The sequence below is a fragment of the Lepidochelys kempii genome, chromosome 6 (assembly GCF_965140265.1).
Source record: "Lepidochelys kempii isolate rLepKem1 chromosome 6, rLepKem1.hap2, whole genome shotgun sequence".
Classification (NCBI taxonomy): Eukaryota; Metazoa; Chordata; order Testudines; family Cheloniidae; genus Lepidochelys; species Lepidochelys kempii.
The window spans coordinates 75681296-75705273 of record NC_133261.1 but is presented as its reverse complement, the minus strand read 5'-3'; the positions used below and the strand labels follow the sequence as shown (position 1 = coordinate 75705273).

General features: G+C 40.9%; 1 protein-coding gene across 1 annotated transcript; it reads right to left on the bottom strand.

The window, feature by feature from the left end:
* Positions 1–2097: 2097 nt before the first annotated feature.
* Positions 2098–14224, bottom strand: EMC7 (ER membrane protein complex subunit 7). The gene is made up of 5 exons (XM_073348824.1): positions 13904–14224; positions 12722–12841; positions 7865–8003; positions 5039–5119; positions 2098–2540 (listed from the first exon to the last, which is right to left on the bottom strand). Exons 1-5 carry the CDS (start codon positions 14137–14139, stop codon positions 2388–2390), a joined length of 729 nt encoding a protein of 242 aa, XP_073204925.1. The 5' UTR covers positions 14140–14224; the 3' UTR covers positions 2098–2387.
* Between the last annotated feature and the right edge of the window lie 9754 nt (positions 14225–23978).

Below are 23978 nucleotides of genomic sequence, written 5' to 3'. Positions count from 1 at the left end.
TACTCTTCTCGGGGCGCTGGAGTATCTGAGTTGACCGGAGAGAAACAGAGAGAGAGCGCTCTGTCATTGATTTAGCAGGTCTTCACTAGACTCGCTAAATCGACACCTGCTGCATTGATTGTAGCAGCATTGACCCTGATAGTGAAGACAAGCCCTTAGAGGGCAAATTCTATGGTATTCTAATGAGTCCTTCAGAAACTTGCTGTTGAAACAGGTGACCTGATATATTCCAGCTTGGCTCTTATATAAGCAAGATTACTTTGGGAAGCAGATAATGCCTCACTTTAGGAATTAGTAAAGACAGACCATTCCTCACATCTCAAAAAAAAAAAAAAAGTACTCGTCAATATACTACCCACAATTTACTTTTGAAAGGCTGAAAGCTTCTTTATACTTGTCAGAAAGATCCAACTGCTTACTTCCTGTCTCACACCTTGTGTTAACTCAATCATGTAGATCAAAATATACAGATTGAACAAGTATTAGTTTCTAGCTTTTATGTTTCCTAGCTATAAAGGTCTACCATAATAAGATAACTGATGTTTTCCCTTTATGCTGCCTTGTGGCTGCTTAAGTTTCAAGTTTATTAAAATCTAACTTTAATGTGTGTGTGGACAGATGGAAAGAGTGAACTTAATGTTTAATCAGCCCTCTTATTCCAAGGACAGTTGGAAAGAGTGAGTTTCAGCTATATATTACTTTAAGCCTCAGTTTGGCTATGTTATAGCACCCATCAAGGTCTCGTTATAAAACATTTATTGGTCTAGCAGTTTGGAAAATGGCTATTAAATCTCAGAAGAGAGATGAATATCAGGATTAATTTTTACTTCAGTTGTATAGTAGTCAAATTTTAAATAATTGTTTTAGATATCAGACAACCATATCCATTGTATATGGGTCCTACTGCTTATGGCATTAGCAGGCAATGAGAAACAAAATGAACTATAAAAGCAAAAAAAAAATAAGCAACTGAAACGGATATTTTAAGAATAGCTACATTGTTGAGCTCTTTCATTAAATTAAAATATTTGGGACATGACCTAAGTCCCTGAAAATGTTTGCTTCACCCTGAAACAATTATTCCTTATAAAGCTTAAAAATGGTTTACAGATAGAGCCACTAATGGAAGTAACCAGGTGTTCCTATAATTTTAATTCTACAGAATGTTCATAGAGTGGAGAACAGTCAACTGTGTACTGCATCTGAATTTAAATCACCTTTAACCTGAATTTAAATCACCTTTAATTTAAATCACCTTGCTTAACACCGAGCAGCTTGAGAAGATTCTCTTCTTTCATTTATATAAATGAATGAGTGATTCTAGAAAAGACTAACAAGTCAGGATGAAAAAGAGTAGTGTTGCCAATAAACGACCACATGCAGTTCCATTTACCTTGTAATGCAATCAAGTTCTATTATGGAGTTTGTTATAAACAGTTTTAAAAGTTGATATAAGTGGGAGTCAACCTAGCTACTTGTAAAATTATTTGCCCTGTGTTTGGCTTCAAGTCTGACTCCTAGACAGACTAGTAGCAAATACAGTCAGAGAACTGGAAAGAATCAAGTATGTTTCAGAGACTAGGCATTCAGTGTGGTTAGTGTAAGCGAAAGGACCTGAGCTGCATTCCTCTTACTGTATGGTTATTGGAGATCCATAAGTAACTTGATGGAGGTCATGAGCAGTTTTGGAAAAGGATGCTTGCCTGCTCTTGTGCTGGAGTTTTGTGGCAGCTGCTAGATAAGTAAAATGAAACGGAAAAACCCATGAACTACTATTCCACTCAAACGAACCTTATTAAATAGGATTTTGGCAGCCAGCAAATGTACATACAAAATAAAGTAACTCAAATACATAGTATATTCAGTTCAAATACTTCTAGCTGGCAGAGCCAGTTCTTTCCTCAGTAAACTCAAATGACTCAATTTCATCAAAGGGAGAAACTTTATGCACTTGAGAAGTGGATAGAAGAGAAGGATAGAAAAACACTAAGCTCATTTTTAAAAATAGAACTCTTTCTTTGAAACCAAAAGTTGTTGTTACATATAGTGAGATTTTGTCTAGGGATTAAAACTTATTCATTAATGTATAGCACATCATATAATTTAATTATTTTAATGTCATTTTCTACAGAGCAATATAGTTAATTTAGTATCATCAATATTGACCTTATACACATACAAGATTTAAGCCACGTCCTCCTCTGCTTACTGCCAAGTACAAAACAGCTTAAATAGGCTAAAAAGCCACATCACATACAACAGTTGTAGCAGATCAATTTTCATGTTGGATCAAGTTTACAGTATTGGTGTTTTGAACTTCCAAGACCCACATAGATGATACCACACAAAAACAGCTGTGCAAACTCAGGCGCAGGAGGAAGCAACAACTACCTCCTTTTTCCAGCACCACTTTTCCCTGCTTTACTGCTCCCACTGCCAGACTTGCTGGAAGATTTTGAAGAGAAAAGTCTTGTCATGAACTCAGAGACATCGGGCAGTTCGTGGTTGGAATTTAGCATATTCATTGACTGCTCCATTTCCTGCACACAAAAATCAGACAATCTAAGTGTAAACTGTTGACTATTTAAGGCTGTTTCTGTAACATCAGTTGAACTGGCACATTAAGTAGCTTTGCAATTTCCTCGATCATGTTGCTATGCACTAGTTCTCTAGTGAGCACATCACTATAAAGATAATGTATTTGTGCAACCGCAGCCAAACCCCAAACTACACAAAGAAACTTAAAAACAAACAAAGACAAATAAAAGCACTCAGTATAGCCCAGGCAACCATGTCTCAAGTAGTCTTACAGGGCAGATACTTGTTATATAAAAACTATCAATTTTTCAAAGCTAACTGTAGCTAAGATACACTGATCCTCTGCACAATACTATTTAGACTTGTCTTAAGATTTAAGATCTTTAGATTTTAAGATCAATGTCCTCTTCTGGACTTTACATATTTTTAAGTTTTGCAGATTTGGCCCAAAGGTTTGAAAACCTAGTATTTATTGCACATCTAGCAGAAATTTTTAGAATTTCTTACATAGCTATCAATTACTGAATAGCTAGTTTACAGCTCTGATCCACTGCCTTAATATCTTCCTTTTCCATGTGCAGAAAAGGATCTTAAATGTGAGGACATCTATCCATCCATGCTTAACCTAGCTTTAGACAATTTAGCATAAATATTCTTTCATTTTGAAAAATAAACAAGTTATCTTCTTTTACAAAAGGAAATAAAGTATTTTATTAATAAAAGTTCAATTACTTTTCCAAAATGCTGTAACTTTTTAGTTATATTTTTATTATACCAGCCCTTAACATGAGGGACAGAAAGGCAATACAAACATTCAGAATTGTTTTATAATTTCAAGTATTTTTCAAGTAAGAACAAGCCAAAAGTTAGCTGGGTAGCCTGTTGATATTATTCCTATATTTAAATACTTCTACAAGAGCACAACTATTACCTTAGCTTTATATATTAGATATCAATATGCTGATCACCCAAAGAAAAAAAACAAGCAGTTGAAGAGTGCAGTAAAAGCTCCTTTTTCATAAGTGAATGAGTTTTAGGTTTATACTGTAGGGTTTAATACATAGCCACTAAGGCAATGTCATTTTCCATTTTATTCTAGCTCTTAGATTTTAACACTTTCCCATTCCTCCAAGATAGAATCTTGATAGTCACTGAGACTTTCAACTTTGAATTTTTTACTACAAAGCCAAATTACCCAATTAATAAAAACTAAAAGATGAGGGCAGCTTGTCTGTCCTCAGCAGTGGATGAGTGCATGCACTTCATAAAGAACAACAGGGTTTTTTTTGGTTTTTTTTGGCTGTTTTGGCTTTTTTCTAAAACAGACTCTACGATTTAACCTACTTCAACAGCATTTCATAGGTAGTTGGTCTACTTTCAAGTTTTAGCTTCTCTCAAAGTTAAACCAGAGGCATTACACACCTTCTTCTGATTTTTGCTTTTAATAGATATCACTTTAAAGAGGTCTGGACACCTGCAAAGTACTACTGAAGACAGTGGTTTCTGAGAAAGAGGAGTTGGAACCAACTGAATCCCAAAAGAAGCAGCCACCCAAAGACAGACAATGAACATTTCTAGATAGTAGAAAAGATTTCGTAAACACCTTGAATCTCCATTTTGTCCTAGCTTTCCGCTATTTGGCATTTTGCATGGTAAAAGGACAATAAATTAGGATCATTTAAAAATAAGTGGCTACATTAAGGTTCCATATCAAAACACCTCTGACACCAGGAATAGACACCAGTAAACCATACATTTTTTGTGGTGGCACAGGAGGGGAAGAGAACACGAAGTCTTATGCCCCACAACACACCCAGAGGAGTCTATAAATAGTATACAAAAGCAAGCCCTGTTGGGTCTTCAATGCTTGATTTTAACAGTGAAGAATAAAAATTAGAAGATTTACAAGAGAACTAGGTGGAGAGAGATTTGGGCATTAATTGATTTTTGCAGAAGGTCTGGAAAATATCAGACCATAATACAATTCATAGCTGTGCATAATTAAATTAAACTCTGTGTTCTGACCCAAGTGCAGGCTTATAGAACTGATACTAGAACCGAATAACGGTATTTGCAACTCAGGCCTTGTCTAAACTACTGGGGTAAGTCGACCTATGTTACGCTACTCCAGCTACATGAATAACGTAGCTGGAGTCAACGTAGCTTAGGTCGACTTACTACGGTGTCTACACCACGCTACGTCAATGGGAGATGCTCTCCCGTCAACTTACCTTATTCAACCGGGGAGTGCTCTGCGATTGATTTTGCAGGTCTTCACTAGACCTGCTAAATTGATCGCAGCCGCATTGATCTCCCATAAGTGTAGACATGGCCTCAGTTTTCACTGAATGAATACAGCTGTCTATTAGTGCGTCCCATAAGGCAACTTTCAGTTTGTACTGTGTTTGTTTTTTGTAATTTAATATCTCATCACCATTGTTTGCTGCAAATTTGAAATCCACTCATGTTTTTGATATCCACTCATACTGAGCATACTTACTCGTCTCATGTCAGGATCACTGGTGTTGACAACTTTAGGCAGCAATACAAATATCAGTAATGGAAGAACCATCATCATAACCTAAACAGAAGAGAGAAATTCAAAGAACATTTCCTTAGTCTGAGTCATTGTTTGAAGTATTTTAAGAAAGACTTCAGTAAGCAGGAAGACATCTGACATTGAACACCTGAGAGGGAAAATTCAATCTTAGCTGGAAATCCATATTCCAAAACTACTGAAGATTTGGCTCAGTAACCTAGTCATTCTATAAGATGCCAAGTAGGAGACTTCAGTTTAAATTCTGAATTTGGTGATTCATTGGCAGAGAATGGAATGTTTCAAATGGAATATTGTTAAAGCCTTCAACCCTGATTGCTACAATAAAGCAATGCACTCTAGGAGTGTGGAGGGCAACAAAACCATCATGAATTTTAAAGGCAACTGATCACGGGGAAGTTCCAGTAGGATGGGTGTGTGGAGAAGAGGAGGCTACAAAAAAAACCCTGTCATTTATTGAAAGGGAAAAAAAAACAAATGAAATTATAGTTTTTTCCCCAAAATTCTATCAGATTAATCTTTCAGATACACTTGAAAAGGAAGCCCAAGAGATGGATGTATGTCAACTCAGATCCTACTTACACCGTTTTTGGGATGTGTGCACATTTGGTATGAAGTTTTTAACATAGGTGAAAAGTTGCATAATAAACAGACTGTAGTTGAGAGACTGTAAAAAGGTAAGACAAACAAGTAGGAGAGAAACATGTCAATTTTTAGAACACATCACCTCCTAGAAAAGGTGTCATTAGGATCTGTGACCTGTTCCATGGTAGATCAACCCAACAAAATGGAGTTTCAGGGAATCTCAGCTCATTCCCATCAGCAGTTCTGTAGCAAATAGAAGACTTCATTTTCCTGAAAAGTTATTTCAGTGTTTTAGGATAGTCACAGAATCGGATGTACTGATACGTACACTGCCACATTATGGGTCACTAGAGAGATACATAACTAAGGATTCTCAGCAGGACTGCAAAGAATTTAAATAAAATTTAGAGAGCAAGGTTAGAGTGCATGCCAACTATATCAAAGTGGTTGAGCTCTCAGATTCTTTAGAGAGGTTTCAGAGTAAAAAGAAAAGGAGGACTTGTGGCACTGATTTTAAGAGAGAAGTGGATTCCTGAAACACTGGAAGCACATCTTTTGCCCGGTTCTGTTTGTCATAATTCAGTAAGAACTCTGCCTATGAAAAGATCTGCAGGCCTAAAAGTAATCAAGACAGTACTACCTACCTCAATTTTAAATCTAGTCAACATGCCTTGAAGAGGAAAAGCAGGAACATGTGTGTGATGGGGTGTGTCTTTTATTTCTCTGAATACCCTCCTATTCTGCTAAAGCATGGGAACTCTCTGGGACATTAAAAATATCTAGAAGGATTTTGGTTGGGATTTGTCCATTTTCCTGATACACTATCCATGATTAACCCAGGATATAACAAAATACCCTAAAGATTGATTTATTTATACATACATACACACACTATACATATATAGTGTCTTGTTTTGAAACTTGTACTGAAAGTCTTAAACAAAAACATTAACATACAATAACTGTGCATGCTCAGACGTATTAGGACCAGTCTACAGTAGAAGTTTAACTATCATTGGACAGAGGTGCCCTTAATTGAGCCAGACACAGTTAAACTTCTACTGTAGATTGGTCCTAATTCATCTGAGCATAAACAGTTAGTTTGTTAATATTTTTGTTCATGACCTTCAGAACAAGGCACTATTTAGTCACCAAATTAGTTCTACAAAATTTTATATTGCAGTTACATGTGCTTTGCAATGGATGCAGATCCACAGCTTGCGCTTTAGTGTTTCCCCATCTTAGACTGTTCCAAGTCTTAACTCTTTTAAAGCTCTATTAAGATAGAACCTAAGCATAGTGCACATACACAGCTTTGTTTATATTTGGGACTGACATTAAAAGGAGTAGTGTGCATTTTGGTTCTTCTGATTTGAAGACTATTTTAATTTGATAGCCTTGTTTTTTAAACAATCACATTTACAACTATAACATTGTCCAAGACAAAGTAAAGCTTAGTACCTAGAGAGCCATAGCATTCCTTTAACATATTTTAATACAAAAATGAATGCTTCAGGATGTTTAGGATGCATCATATTTTCATGTATTTGCCTGTGATTTCCCCCTAGATTGTGGTTTTGTTCTCTGCATGTTAGATTTTAATATGCTCACTTATATTCTAATTTAAAAAGTGTAAAATAAAGAAATAACGCTTTCATGATTTGAACTGGGAAAACAGCAGATAGCTTGATCCAACAGGAGATTAATATTTTTACTATGAAAACTCATAATCTGTATTGGTTATTTGCAATTACCGTTATGCTTAATGCTGCAATGCCTGCTCTTATTAATGAAAAAAGCAGCGAAAGAATCTTGCTGCTGGCTGAGAGTGTGACCCTTTAAGTCAATGTTGCAACCACCCCACTGGGTTCATCCAATTATCAGTAATAAGCATTTTTCAACTACCATAAACCTGCAATTGCTCTTCAGCTGGTGTAACCATTCATCTCTAGTAATGCCTCTTATTCTATGGACAATATATATGAAAAACAAGTTTATTTTACTGAGATTTCCAAATTGATTGTGTATTTTCTCTATTTCACAAGTACCAAGAATTAATTTTTTTCTTTGCTTGGCGTTCTAACTGCTATGGATGGATGCTACCCTAAATCCGCTACTAAAAAGCTTTAAGGTAAAAATCTCAAATCAGCAGCAAATAGATTTGTGTGCTGCATCTATACATACCATTGGGTTCATTAGAAAGTCTGTCCATCCCCAAGACTCTCTCTTTATGAAGTAAGAAGGGGGTCCAGAAGATTTCATCTGAAGCGGGTATGGCAGCCTGACTACTTCTGACGTTTTGATGTAATTCACATATCTTGCTCTAGTGAAAAAATAAGTATTTTTAAAGCATTTTTAAAACCCTTTCCTCTAACTTGACAAGTCCTTTATAATATTCCCTCTGGTCAAAGCTTGTTACAAGACTACAAACTTAACAAGCTGCTACATGGAAGTGTGAACCATGGAAAACATTTGTCCAAATGTTACTCTTTAAGCAGTACCCATCATCCCATCCACTAATAATATCCCCTCTTAATATTTTTCCAGACTATCAATTATGGTAGAATGTATAAATTTAAAGTGGACAGGTAAGAAAACAAAACAGAAGATCAGAAACAGTAGAGCCATTTGTTGGGAAGTGGTTGATGAAGAACTATGTGTGTTAATTTATTAATGCTGGTCAGAAAAGATTAGTCAGCTAACTTTACCATGAGACAATTTGATTAAAGCTTTAGAAAAAAATTCAGCTGTGACTCCAAGGTCTTCTTCAATACAGTTATGGAGATCTCAGTAACCAGCTAACTGGTAAACTTGGTTTGTTAAGTATAACTGGGAGAACACATTCTTCTGGGTACTGAATATCATAGTCAGGTTAAATATGGATTATAATGTTAACAATTTCTGAAGTGTCTGCTTAACCCCCCCATGCCGGAAAACAAGTGCATTACATTCACCAAAGCTCATTTTCAAGTCTGGCATTCGACAGGAACAAATACTGGAACAATCTAATTCAGTGATACTCAGACCTCAAAAGTTCAAGAGCCAAATTAGCAATCAACATTACCCAAAAGAGACACAGTAGGGTGAATTCATTGTTTAAATATAAATGTATAGTACTATAGTAAATGAAACAGTATGATGGGGAAATATTTATATTTATATCATATAATGCAAAGAGCTAAAGGAGGCACGTTAAAAGAGCCACTTGCACCCAAGCCTCTCTCTGAGTACCAAAGATTCTAATTATGTCTGACAAACAATCAGTCCCACCTCAACCTGGGATTCCTTTTTAAAAATATTTTACTTTTAAAAATTTAAAGTATGTCATGGTTGTTAATAGGATGAGACATCTAATGAGCTTGTAGGTTTAAGCTTTCAAATAAGACAGACAACATTATGATATATGTAATTAAATGCAAAGACTCGGTTAATGCAATATTCAATTTGAAATGTTAATTTTTCAGAACCAGAAAAATAAGTATTACAGTTCCCATAGGCACCTTTATTCCGCCTCTTGTGCTTATCACTTATAACAGGATTTGCCATTGTATGATCACTTAACGTGTCAAGTTAAAGTTGCTACATACGTATAGAAATTAAAGAAAAAGTACAATTTAAACATTTTTATTTCATCTTACTAGTTCAAATAAATCCCTCTTATTGGACAGGACAGCTATTCCTTTGTACTATGTGCTGAATAGTGTACAATAATGTAGAGTTGTGTATTAGGTTATGTCTACACTACGCAGCTTTTAGCGACATGGCTGTGCCGGTACAGCCGTGCTGCCAAAAGGTGAGCAGTGAAGCTGCTGTTTGTTGGCAGGCGCAAGCTCTCCTGCCAACAAAGCGCCGTTCCCACCAGCGCTTGTGGTGGACAAAACTTTTGTCTTTTGGGAGGCTGTTTTTTCCAACACCTCTGAATGATAAAAGTTTTGCCTTTCACTTGCCAGCGTAGACAAAGCCTTAGTGTGCACTAAGATGCCCTACTGTAACGAACACAAACAAAGGACGCAACTAAAGTTGCTGCGGATGAGGAAAGCATAGACAAACAGTACAGGGATCTGTGCCATGGTCTAATAAGAGCACTTCAGAATTTAGGAACACGTATGGTCCTTCATTCTCCATACTAACACAGCAACCTGCTCCACTCCTGGAATAAGGATGTGCGTTCTTCAAATAACTACTTTAGACTAACTGAAGGAGAATGAACAAAACAGCACAGAGAGATTCCAGGGACAGAGAGATGGAGACCGTCTTCCTGACTCAGACAGAAAGTAACCAAGCAAGACAGAAAGAGGACACATACTAAAAATGTAAAGAAAAGAATCTCAGGAGACCACTGGAAGCCTCTCAAAAAACAAAGGAGGTAGAGATTTTAGGGGAAGATTTTATTTTACATTGCCTGCTATCAACCCAATAAATTATTGAAGTGGTGAAAGGAAACAAAACTCTTCCAAATCTTTTCCATTCACTCATATTAAAGTTGCGAGAATAGGGGAAAAAAAATCAAAATAAAGCTAAACTTTTGAAACTAAATTTCCATCTATAAATAACTTTTGAAAAAAGGTTTCAGAGTAACAGCCATGTTAGTCTGTATTCACAAAAAGAAAAGGAGTACTTGTGGCACCTTAGAGACTAACCAATTTATTTGAGCATGAGCTTTCATGAGCTACAGCTCACTTCATCGGATGCATACTGTGGAAACTGCAGAAGACATTATATACACAGAGACCATGAAACAATACCTCCTCCCACCCCACTCTCCTGCTGGTAATAGCTTATCTAAAGTGACCACTCTCCTTACAATGTGTATGATAATCAAGTTGGGCCATTTCCAGCACAAATCCAGGTTTTCTCACCCTCTGCAGAGGGGCATTGCTGGCACATGATGGCATATATCACATTGGTGGATGTGCAGGTGAACGAGCCTCTGATAGTGTGGCTGATGTTATTAGGCCCTGTGATGGTGTCCCCTGAATAGATATGTGGGCACAGTTGGCAACGGGCTGAGGTTGATGGTGGGATGGAAATTGTTGAAATCATGGTGGAATTCCTCAAGGGCTTCTTTTCCATGGGTCCAGATGATGAAGATGTCATCAATATAGCGCAAGTAGAGTAGGGGCGTTAGGGGACGAGAGCTGAGGAAGCGTTGTTCTAATTCAGCCGTAAAAATGTTACCATCCCACCATCAACCTCAGCCTGGTCCAGTCCACACAAGAGATCCACTTCCTGGACACTACAGTGCTAATAAACAATGGTCACATAAACATCACCCTATACCAGAAACCTACTGACCGCTATTCCTACCTACATGCCTCCAGCTTTCACCCTGACCACACCACACGATCCATCGTCTACAGCCAAGCTCTGCGATACAACCACATTTGCTCCAACCCCTCAGACAGAGACAAACACCTACAAGATCTCTATCAAGCATTCTTACAACTACAATACCCACCTGCGGAAGTGAAGAAACAGATTGATAGAGCCAGAAGAGTTCCCAGAAATCACCTACTACAGGACAGGCCTAACAAAGAAAATAACAGAACGCCACTAGCCGTCACCTTCAGCCCCCAACTAAAACCCCTCCAACGCATTATTAAGGATCTACAACCTATCCTGAAGGATGAACCAACGCTCTCAAAAATCTTGGGAGACAGGCCAGTCCTTGCCTACAGACAGCCCCCCAACCTGAAGCAAATACTCACCAACAACCACATACCACACAACAGAACCACTAACCCAGGAACCTATCCTTGCAACAAAGTCCGTTGCCAACTGTGCCCACATATCTATTCAGGGGATACCATCATAGGGCCTAATAACATCAGCCACACTATCAGAGGCTCGTTCACCTGCACATCCACCAATGTGATATATGCCATCATGTGCCAGCAATGCCCCTCTGCCATGTACATTGGTCAAACTGGACAGTCTCTACGTAAAAGAATAAATGGACACAAATCAGATGTCAAGAATTATAACATTCATAAACCAGTCAGAGAACACTTCAATCTCTCTGGTCACGCAATTACAGACATGAAGGTCGCTATCTTAAAACAAAAAAACTTCAAATCCAGACTCCAGCGAGAAACTGCTGAATTGGAATTCATTTGCAAATTGGATACTATTAATTTAGGCTTAAATAGAGACTGGGAGTGGCTAAGTCATTCTGCAAGGTAGCCTATTTCCCCTTGTATTTTCCTAAACCCCTCCCCAGACCTTCTGGTTAAACTTGGATTTATGCTGGAAATGGCCCACCTTGATTATCATACACATTGTAAGGAGAGTGGTCAGTTTGGATGAGCTATTACCAGCAGGAGAGCGAGTCTGTGTGTGTGTGGCGGGGGGTGTGTGTGAGAGAGAACCTGGATTTGTGCTGGAAATGGCCCACTTTGATTTTCATACACATTGTAAGGAGAGTGGTCACTTTGGATAAGCTATTACCAGCAGGAGAGTGAGTTTGTGTGTGGGGTTTTTGGAAAAAGGGGGGGTGGGGTGAGAAAACCTGGATTTGTGCTAGAAATGGCCCACCTTGATTATCATACACATTGTAAAGAGAGTGGTCACTTTGGATGGGCTATTACCAGCAGGAGAGTGAGTTTGTGTGTGTGTGGGGGGGGGGGGGTGAGAAAACCTGGATTTGTGCTGGAAATGGCCCAACTTGATTATCATACACATTGTAAGGAGAGTGATCACTTTAGATAAGCTATTACCAGCAGGAGAGTGGGGTGGGAGGAGGTATTGTTTCATGGTCTCTGTGTATATAATGTCTTCTGCAGTTTCCACAGTATGCATCCGATGAAGTGAGCTGTAGCTCACGAAAGCTTATGCTCAAATAAATTGGTTAGTTTCTAAGGTGCCACAAGTATTCCTTTTCTTTTTTTGAAAAAAAGATATAAACAATTGAAACTTAAGGTCTAAAATGAAAGTACCAACCCTGTCCGAACTACAGTGAGTTCAAGCAACACTAATACTGCACTAGCAGGCAGATTCAATTTGTTTCAATGGATCAATGCAGAAATAATCTGAAGGGCTCACCTCATTTTGCCTTTTGAAGTTATGTCCACTCGAACTGGTTCAAACCTATAAGCTGGGGATATAACTTCTACTACGTAAGATCCAGAAGGTATATCATGAACCACAAAACTTCCATCTGTCCTGAGGAAATAAAATAAAGATTCATCATGCTTCAATATACAAGAGACTATTAGAACTGACATTTTTTTAAGATGATTTATACATAGAATCTCAGGGTTGGAAGGGACCTCAGGAGGTCATCTAATCTAACCCCCTGCTCAAAGCAGGACCAATCCCCAATTTTTGCCCCAGATCCCTAAAGGCCCCCTCAGGGATTGAACTCACAAACCCAGGTTTAGCAGGCCAATGCTCAAACCACTGAGCATGTGATGTCACCTGATCGTTGTCATTCAGGGACATTAAAGAGTAGCCTATAAATTTCAATAGATACTATCAGAGTTTACAAAAAAAAAAAAGCTATGATGGAATCACTGATGACATCACAATCAGGTTCCCAGAAATAAATTGGTGGAAGCTTTGCAACTGTGACTGAACTACTTGTCCTACACGGTTTTTGATTCCTATGTTACAACATCTGTGGAAGGCAGCTCCCTTTGCCTGCACAAGCTGCCTAACCTCGTGGGCCACTGGGAAGGCTGGGCAAGTGAGAAATGTGGTCTGGCTCTGCCCATAATTCTGTGGGTTTTTCCTGCCATGAGTAAGGGAAGGGGGTTAAGAACGCCAGCCACCCACCGATCATAACGAACCCTACACCATCAACCCAGGGGGCAAGTAGGAGCGAGGGGCACAGCCGCGGGCCAGGCCGCCAAAGCATCAACAGGCCCAGCGGGGCGTGACAGCAGGGCGGCTCGGCAGGGCGCGCTCAGCCCCCGGAGGCCGGCCAAGTGTAAGGCGTGCGGAGGCGTAAGGCGGCCCGTGACGGGGAAGGGCGTTTGCGGCAGGAGCCGGGCGAGCGTCAGCCCAGCCCCCGCTCCCCAGATCGCCCCCTCGCCGCGAAGGGCTGCGACGCAGCTCTGTGTGCGGGGGGCTCCCGTCCGTCACCCGCTGCCCGTCTAGGGAGTGGGCAGCAGAGACCCCGGGAGGGGCGATCCGCCCGGCGGGGTCTAACGGCCCTGCTGGCCCCGGCACGCGGCGACTGCCCACCCCCGGCCCCGCCTCTCCCCGAGCCCCTCCGCCGCTCACTTGAGGAAGCCGACGTGCTCCTCCCCGTCCACCAGCACCCGGGCCGCCGCGATCCAGTCCTGCGGCTTCACCCCGGGCACCACCGCCCGGCCCTCGATTTTAAACCGCTCCCCGGGGCCCGGCCCGCCCGGGGACTCCCCCGCCCCGGCCGCCTCTGAGCCCCACGAGCCGCCGGGCAGCACCGACGCCACCAGCAACAGCAGCACCGAATGGAGCGGACCCGGCCAGGCCGCCATCACAGCCGCCGGTCCCGGTAGTAACGAAGGCGGAGCTAGAGCAAGGTGGAGCGCACGGGCAGCCTCCCTCAGCGCATGCACCAAACAGGGCGATGGAGTTCAACGCATGCGCAATAGAGTGCGGAGGGGGGGAAGAGGGCGGCCGCTCAGAGCATGCGCAGAAAAAAGGCTAGCCGATTAACCGGCTGACAGAGACTGAAACTTACAGCGCATGCGCCAGAGGAACGCCGCTGAGAACGAAGCCATCGTGCGAGTCACGTGGCGGAGGAGAGGCTCTGGAGGGGTGAAACGATTGGCCGTGAGGGTTACCGAGGCGGAAGTGTTGACGTTCCTTTGCTGGCATGAGGTGGGTATGTGGTTGGTGCGGCTCCTGTACCGGACATGGATAGTCGCAGAGCGTGGTTGTGACCCCAGATATGTCGTCATCAGGCCCTTTTAAAGCTCGGCCAGGCATGCTGAGGGTGGTTCAAACAGGGTACGTCGCGCATAGCGCCACCTAGTGGCTGAACCTCGCAATACTATTCAATTTTTCACATCCCACGTGTACCTCCCCCGCCCTCAGGTCTGCGCCCCAACCCTTGACAGTGTTTACAGGAGCCGGCTGCTGCTGAAGTTCAGTGCGCTCGGTCAGCTAACGGCCTCTGCGTCATACTGTTTTTCTAATGACACAGCCGTAGTGCATAACGCTTGGCCATCTGACTGTCCGTTCGTGGTGGCAGCGCCTGGCTGTGGTCAGGCTGGAGTCCTGGGGTCTTCTCGTTCAGCATCGGCCTTCTGTAGAGTCATTTCAAAAAGTTAAAAAGTTTTTTTCTCCTGCAGATAATAGCCCATCTTAAGTAATTAGCCTCTTACAGTTTGCATGGCAACTTCCACCTTCTCTGTGTGTAGATATAGATCTATCTTCTTGCTATGTTCCAGTCTATGCATCCCATGAAGTGAGCTGTAGCCCACGAAAGCTTATGCTCTAATAAACTGGTTAGCCTCTAAGGTGCCACAAGTCCTCCTGTTCTTTTTGCGGATACAGACTGACACGGCTGTTACTCTGAAACCTGTCATTTATTGGTGGTTCTTTCTGACGGAACATGCTGCAGATGTCGATGGTTTCTGTTGAACTCTCTGTCATGTCTGATCTGGGCACTGAATTCCTTTTCTTTCTGACAGTTGGAGTGGTCCACCCTTTTTCTCCATTCAGTTTGACATGAACATAGTGACCAGTTTCTAGACCTGGCAGTTGTCTAACTGAGTGATGTCTCTTGTAAGAGTGTTCACAACTTAGTCAGTTTAACATTTTCTTTGGCTAATGGAATTTGCCAGAAGCTGCTGGAGGCGTCCAGTTTGGAGTATACTATAGCTTCTTTCACTTTGGGGAGGAAGTCTTTGGATGTTGGGAGGATATATTTTTCTCTCACAACTGCTCCATTATGTCTTTTAAGATCCACACAGATTCATATTTTTCCATTTTTCTTTATAAGTGGTACCATTGGGGCACATTATGTTGTTGGCTCAGAGATTTTCTTGATTATGTGAGTCCACTCCATTCACCTTAACTAAGGTTCCACTTTATGAAGCAATGGGCTAGGGATCCTGCAAAGTGTATGTACACTGTATGGTTTAGCATTGTCTCTTAAGGTTATTTGTACTGGATCTCCTTTCAAAAGTTCAATATCACCAAATAGTCAATCAAGTTCTTTTACCTTTCTCACTCGGCCTATCATGGCTGTCATGCTGCATCAGAGAAAGATGTTGGTCTGTGGTCCTTTCATCACATATACTCTGAATGCATAGCTTTTGTCTTTGTACATTGTTTCTGTGGTGAACTGGCCAGTGCAGGTCAGAATATCTCCAGGGCTAGTCAGAGCTGTGTCAGGTGACTTCAGCTCTGGGAGGGGTTGAGGATGATTGTAAGTCCCTTCTGAGATGACTGTGACATCAGCTCCTGACTCAGTTTCAAAGTCAACAGTCTTGCCATGAATATTCAGTCTCTCTCCCCAGGCAAGCTCTCTGTCATCACAAATAATAGATCCCAGAAAGAATGGCTCCTGATTGTCTGTAATATGAACCAACTACCTGACTACTTTGGTGAGGTAAACAGCTGCAAAATGTCCATGTTTTGAGCATTTATTACACCATGTGCCTCTGGCTAGACGTGCATTACCTCTTGGGATATAAATTTTTTCTTCAAACCTGAAGAAGAGCTCTGTGTAAGCTAAAAAGCTTGTCTCTGTCATCAATGGAAGTTGTTCCAATAAAAAATATTACCTCACCCACCTTGTTTCTCTAATATCTTGTAACCAACTCAGCTACAACAACACTGCATACAAGTATTATGTTGTTCAAAGAGGATTAACCCATCAGTGACAAAATCTGACATTACATGAAAACACCATGTTTCATTAAAGCATCATTTTGAAATCTGATGACACAAGGTGGTCCATGCAACTGATTTTGGGACTCCCAGAATTGTCCTACAGGCAGTGTTTGTGAGATGTGGGGTCTATAAACTTAGCACCCTTAGACAAAAGTGGGAAGAATTAGTAATCCCAGTGACTCATAACTTTGTTCCATCAGATAAACTCTTAAAAGATAGCACTCCAGAACTTCAGTGCTGACCAAACCTGGGAAATAAGGGCAGATCCATTTTAGCCAGTTATAACTGTCAAACAAGCACGTGGGTTGGGGGACTACAGGTCAAGATAAAGAAGGGCCTTATAAAGTACTACTGAGAACTTTAATTTGTATCCTTTGGTGTATTTGGACGCAGTGTAGTTTGATGAGAACAGGCGCAAATTTACACCCATCCTTCGCTCCAAAGGAGAAAGTGTGCAGCTGCATTTTTCATTAGTCATAGCCCCTGAATCAGTTAAAGAGAAATCCACTTAGGAGTGCATTACACTGGCCTGGGATGTAACAAAGACATTAATGACCATGCTGGAGTTTCCATATGAGAAAAATTATCAACTTTTCCTGATTAAACTGGAAATGGTTATAACTCCTCTTGATTACTGTTTCATGGGCCTTTATGCTAAGAGCAGTCAAGAGTGACCTCCAAATTCTACCCTGGTCTTATCAATGAGGGATGCGTTCTCTGGATAACAGACACACAAACTGCCAACAAGCTGGTCAAAAGGCTTCTCCAACTCACCAGTATATCCTCAGTTTTGTCTGATTGAGTCCTTTCAACCAGCTGTTGCTCATTCAATAAACTGTCAGCTAGACAGTCTGATAATCATCTGACAGTCTATAATCAGGATGTATAGAATAATGTAATATTAGCATTCTGATAATACTGCAACCTGAATCTCCATATTTTTGACTCTAGCAATCTAATACACAGATTGAACAGCAGAGGGGACTAATGAAATATACAAATGTAAGAATGGCCATACTGAGTCAGACCAATGGTCCATCTAGCCCAGTATCCTGTCTTCTGACAGTGGCCGGTACCAGATGCTTCAGAGGGAATGAACAGAACAGGGTTCTTTATCGATTGATCCACCCCATCACCCAGTCCCAGCTTCTGGCAGTTACAGGTTTAGGGACACCTGGAAAATGGAGTTGCATCTCTGACCATCTTGGTTAATAGTTATTACTGAACTTATCTTCCATGAACATATCTAATTCCTTTTTAAACCCAGTTATAACTTTGGCCTTCACAACATCCCCTGGCAACGAGTTCCACAGATTGACTGTGTGTTGTGTAAAGAAGTAGTTCCTTATGATTGTTTTAAACCTGCCTATTAATTTTGTTGGGTGAACCCTGGTTCTTGTATTATGTGAAGGGGTAAATAACACTTCCTTATTCATTTTCTCTACACCACTCATGATTGTATAGACCTCTATCATATCTCCCCTCAGTTGTCTCTTTTCCAAGATTATTAGTCCCAGACCTTTAAACTCTCCTCATAGGGAAGCTGTTCCATACCCCTAATCACTCGGACATCCCAGAATGCATCATCAAAATAGTCTTTATAGTTCATGAAATCTATATTCTTTATAATAGAATGATATATTCTGCAATACTGTTGATGAACCAAGAAGTCCCAAGAGTCCTTCTCAGGGGGAAAAATAATATACAAAAACCCTTAGTTAAAATTTATTTCTGTGCTGAATGTTCTTTGCAACCTGGTTAGTAGCAACATTTGCCACATAAATCTGGACTTAATTTTAATTTGTCGCTGGCAGTTCACCTTTAATAAAGCAGTTATTTTTTTAATTCACTTCCAGACTTTTACAGGCAATAACTCCAAATACCTCTCTATGAAAGGGTAAGCAGCCAAGCACCTAACCCCTCCTTGAGTTGACTCCCAAATAGTTTGTTTATATTGAGAAACAGCATCTAAGCTGTTTGACACAGAAATCCAAATAACCACTTTTGGGTCATGAATATTCATCAGAAATGAAGACCCAGGACTGATAAACCAGATCAGACATACTTTTGCATAGAAATTCATATACAGTCACCCTAGAAATATGAAGAAAAACTAAAACATTAACCATTGGCTCTTAACTGAAAGTAAAAGTGGCAGTCCATTAAATGCTCAAATCCTACCACAGGAAAAGGGTAGGTACTGTGATTTTTTTTGACAATTAAAATACAGTTCTGAGTCCATGTGATCTCATACTTTCTCATGTTTCTTGTGATAATAAAACACTTCCCCGAAAACAAAGATATGTAACAAAAACTTGTCCTATCCCATCTCCCCAGGCCTCTTGACTGGAAACAAGAAAGATTCCAGGTTAGACAGATATTGTTGGTTCTCCACAATTTGTTTCCATCATGAGATAACAATATTTTGCCCATGGAGAAAGATACCATCAGATGATGATTCTTCTCTGAAAATCTACTTCCTCATTTGTTATATGTTGAAGAAGCTAGAGACTGTAGAGGGAAATTTGGCCAAAGAGTTCATTCTTGCAGGTATTCTTTTAGCAGGTTTTCTTTTAAAAGTATTCTTGCCAGCAAGTTAAAAAAGTATGGATTCGATGAATGGACTGTAAGGTGGATAGAAAACTGGCTAGATTGTCGGGCTCAACGGGTAGTGATCAATGTCTTAATGTCTAGTTGGCAGCCGCTATGAAGTGGAGTGCCGCAGGGGTCTGTCCTGGTGCTGGTTTTGTTCAACATCTTCATTAAATGATCTGGATGATGGGATGGATTGCACCCTCAGCAAGTTTGCAGATGACACTAAACTGGAGGGGAGAGGTAGATATGCTGGAGGGTAGGGATAGGGTCCAGAGTGACCTAGACAAATTGGAGGATTGGGCTAAAAGAAATCTGATGAGGTTCAACAAGGACAAGTGCAGAGTCCTGCACTTAGGACAGAAGAATTCCATGCACTGCTACAGACTGGGGACTGACTGGCTAAGTGGCAGTTCTGCAGAAAAGGGACCTGGGGATTACAGTGGATGAGAATCTGGATATGAGTCAACAGTGTGCCCTTGTTGCCAAGAAGGCTAACAGCATATTGGGCTGCATTAGTAGGAGCATTGCCAGCAGATTGAGGGAAGTGATTATTCCCCTCTATTCGGCACTGGTGAGGCCACACCTGGAGTATTGCGTTGTTTTGGGCCCCCCACTTACAGAAAAGATGTGGACAAATTGGAGAGAATCCATCAGAGGGCAACGAAAATTATTAGGGGGCTGAGGCACATGATTTACAAGGAGAGGCTGAGGGAACTGGGATCGTTTAGTCTGCAGAAGAGAAGACTGAGGGGAGATTTGATAACTGCTTTCAACTACCTGAAGGGGAGTTCCAAAAACACTGGAGCTAGGCTGTTCTCAGTGGTAGCTGATGACAGGACAAGGAGTAATGATGTCTCAAGTTGCAGTGGGGGAGATTTAGGTTGGATATTAGGAAAAACTTTTTCACTAGGAGGGTGGTGAAACACTGGAATGCGTTACCTAGGGAGGTGGTGGAATCTCATTCCTTAGAAATTTTTAAGGTCAGGCTTGACAAAGCCCTGGCTGGGATGATTTAATTGGGGATTGGTCCTGCTTTGAGCAGGGGGTTGGACTAGATGACCTCCTGAGGTCTCTTCCAACCAAAATCTTCTATGATTCTATGATTCTGATTCCTCAGCAAAATTGTTTACAATCAATATATACAACCACTGAGAAGGGTTTTATAATATCTACCTCTTATAGTTTCCTGATACAGTCTTTTCTTTTGAATTATCCATCCTCAATGAGACAGCTACTGACTGTTAAAGTTGCAGTCATCTCCACTAACCTTGGGGAAGTGTTCTTATCTCCTATTCTAATGCTGGATTTCCCTGAAAGAGTTACAGATTTTTTTATATATGGGAGATAAGAACTTTTGCATGCAGGCAAATCTCTCATGTAGAAAATCTTTCTTGAGCAGCTCATGTACAGCTATCTCCCACGGGATAGGACTAGACTGTGAAGGAAACAGCTCATGGTAAACATCAATTATTGATTATTTCAAAAAGGATAGTTTTGGCAATGGTGGGTTACTTTGATAAGAAGGGAATCGGGAAACCGTCAAGTAGGAAGAGGAAAAAGGTCTTTTATTAAAAAAATTCCAGTATATTACAATAACAGTCCAAATATTATAATAATAGCAATGTACACTGTACATTGTTTTGGACCAGGCAATTTTTTACTACAGAAAATACATAATTTCTAATCAGAACTAATCAGGTGTGTGAAGAGATCAAATCACCAACTCTTTCCCCCCGCCCACCAAGCAGGCAATTTTAAAAGAACATGTAAAGTCTGAAATGGAGGATAGAGGTATGAGTCCAGAATTAGACACTGAAGTACAAAAGGTATGGAGTTAATTTACATCAGTTCTCCCAACCAAACAGCTTTACTAGAAGTAGATCTGGTGTTTACACAGATAGTAGAAAAGAAATAATAAAAGTTGCCCACTAACAGTATTTCTCAAACTTATTAGTAAGAGAAATCATTGTGCCATCTACTGGCAGCTATATGAGTGTTCATTTAACACTAACATTCTTTTAAAGTAAGAACATGAGCAGAATAGCAAGTTAATACCAGAGACTAGACACAGTTATAATCTTTTTGTTCTTTTGCACAACAGATTCCTCCAGCTCCTTTTATTTCTGCTGGGGTGCACAGGGGTGCTGAGAGCCATTGAACCAAACTGTAAACCCTGTATATAATGGAAAGCACTTCCAGCGTGGCAGCACCCACAGAATCCATAGTTCCAGCATCTATGTGGATGCAAGTGCATGCTTCACCTTTGCAAAGGCTGTGTAGTGGCTGTGCTCCTGTTTGCTCCTGTAGGCGTACCAGTTTCAGGTACTGTACAAAGCCTGTTGGAGCTCTTCACTGAGGATCTGAAAATACACCCACTTCCAGTGCTTTGCTATGCCTAAAAGGTACATTAGAGTCCTAAAAACTTGTAAATTCTGTATCAATCAAACAAATCTTTGCATTTCTAATGCATCAATCACCATAGTACACAGGCACCACATAAAAGAATTTCAGAGTGGAGTAATTTCTCTCTGAAAGGACTATTCTTTATCCCTCCCTTGTCTGATGCCACTTTCTGAAGTGAGATCATTCTTCATGCTTGTCTTCTACATTTACCCTTCCCTCACCAATCCCCATTTTTCCGCTCTCACTTCATCTCTGTTTTTGAGGAAGGGAAGTGTTCCCCCTCTTCTAACTGGACATGCTTGGGAAACAAACAACTATATTTCACCAGAAAAGATAATATTTTAATATTTTCTTCATAACAAATATTAATTGCTATAGTTATTGCAAAACACTTTCTAAGACTGTTCTGAGGTGGTCACCATTTTCTGAAATATTCAACTTCAAAATACCTTTAGCAGTTTTTGACTTATGGGTGAGGAAAAGGAAAAATATTTTCCTTCTGTTTACAAAAAAAACAACCCCTAATCACATACTAACCACACTACAGCCAAAATGGATAGATTTTGAAACATGGCATGGAAATAGTCCTCAGTAAGTATTCTGTGTCTTGCTATGTTTGAATAAATGATTTTAACAATTTTTTTTACTTTAGTAAGAAGCCCATGTGCCTGTACCTAATGTAGAATTATCTCTGTTATAGATTGATTGTACCTGCAGCAATTTAATAAATACATCATGCATCAGTTATGAAGCAAGAAAACATAGTGTGTGGAAGTGCATGTGCACTGCACATGTAAACGCATTGCTCTGTTGTTGCTCATACAGACACAGCATATAATGATTCACCTATATAATGATATATTCACTATTAACATTTGGATTTCCTAAAATATAAAAAATCTGACACTTTCATCTGCTCATATGTATGTTAAATGCTATGTTAATTTTCCGTTCCATTCAAGTTCTGTTCCATTCAAGTTCAAAGTACATAACACACACCTTTTGTGTCTTTAGTCACAAGGTGGCCTCACCATAATACTATATATTACATCCTAACAGGATGATTAAAATGGAATCCTTTCTGCTTTCTTATGTGCTATTTCATAGTAAAAGATTTGTCAGTGTTTCAATTATATACCCTAGGTGAGAGTCTCAAACCACTTACAGCTCTTGTATGCTACATAATAGGACAGAACAGCTTATAGAGGCTCTAAAAGTATCAATTTTGGCCAGAGGAGAATCCTTTTGCAAGTCCTGGAGTAGGTGGCCTGTCTGGGCTGCAGCTGGCAGGGGTATCTTGAATATGGGACTGTAGTACTATACACTGCATAGATTCAGGTCAGCATCAAGTAGGCACCCAGTCACAGGCTGCTGTAATTCGGAGAGCCCCCTTAGGGTTGTCTAAATCAGCAGTTCTCAACCAGGGGCGTGAGACCCCTGGGAGGCTGTGAGCAGGTTTCAGGGGGGCCACCAAGCAGGGCCAGCAGTGTTAGACTTGCTGGGACTCAGGGCAGAAAGCTGAAGCCCCGCTATGTGGGGGCTGTCATAAATATAAAGGGAAGGGTAAACACCTTTAAAATCCCTCCTGGCCAGAGGAAAAACCCTTTCACCTGTAAAGGGTTAAGAAGCTCGGATAACCTCGCTGGCACCTGACCAAAATGACCAATGAGGAGACCAGATACTTTCAAAAGTTGGGGGGAGGGAGAAACAAAGCCTCTCTCTCTGTCTGTGTGATTTTGCCGGGAACAGAACAGGAATGCAGTCTTAGAACTTAGGGTATGTCTACACTAAGGAATAAGGTCGAATTTATAGAAGTCGGTTTTTTAGAAATCGGTTTTATATATTCGAGTGTGTGTGTGTGTGTCCACAGAAAATGCTCTAAGTGCATTAAGTGCATTAACTCGGCGGAGCGCTTCCACAGTACCGAGGCAAGCGTCGACTTCCGGAGCGTTGCACTGTGGGTAGCTATCCCACAGTTCCCGCAGTCTCCACTGCCCATTAGAATTCTGGGTTGAGATCCCAATGCCTGATGGGGCTAAAACATTGTCGCGGGTGGTTCTGGGTACATATCGTCAGGCCCCCGTTCCCTTCCTCCCCCCATGAAAGCAAGGGCAGACAATCATTTCGCGCCTTTTTTCCTGAGTTACCTGTGCAGACGACATACCACGGCAAGCATGAAGCCCGCTCAGGTAACCGTCACCCTATGTCTCCTGGGTGCTGGCAGACGCGGTACAGCTTTGTTGCACAGTAGCAGCAACCCATTGCCTTCTGGCAGCAGACGGTGCAATACGATTGGTAGTCGTCCTCATCGTGTCCGAGGTGCTCCTGGCCACGTCGGCTGGGAGCGCCTGGGCAGACATGGGCGCAGGGACTAAATTTGGAGTGACTTGACCAGGTCATTCTCTTTAGTCCTGCAGTCAGTCCTATTGAACCGTCTTATGGTGAGCGGGCAGGCGATATGGACTGCTAGCAG

Coding starts and splice junctions, on each gene's coding strand:
- EMC7 (XM_073348824.1), bottom strand. CDS start 14,139: ATGGCGGCCTGGCCGGGTCCGCTCCATTCGGTGCTGCTGTTGCTGGTG. Junction 12,842..13,903: donor GAGCACGTCGGCTTCCTCAA/GTGAGCGGCGGA, acceptor TTATTTCCTCAG/GACAGATGGAAGTTTTGTGG. Junction 2,541..5,038: donor GTGATCCTGACATGAGACGA/GTAAGTATGCTC, acceptor TTTTGTGTGCAG/GAAATGGAGCAGTCAATGAA.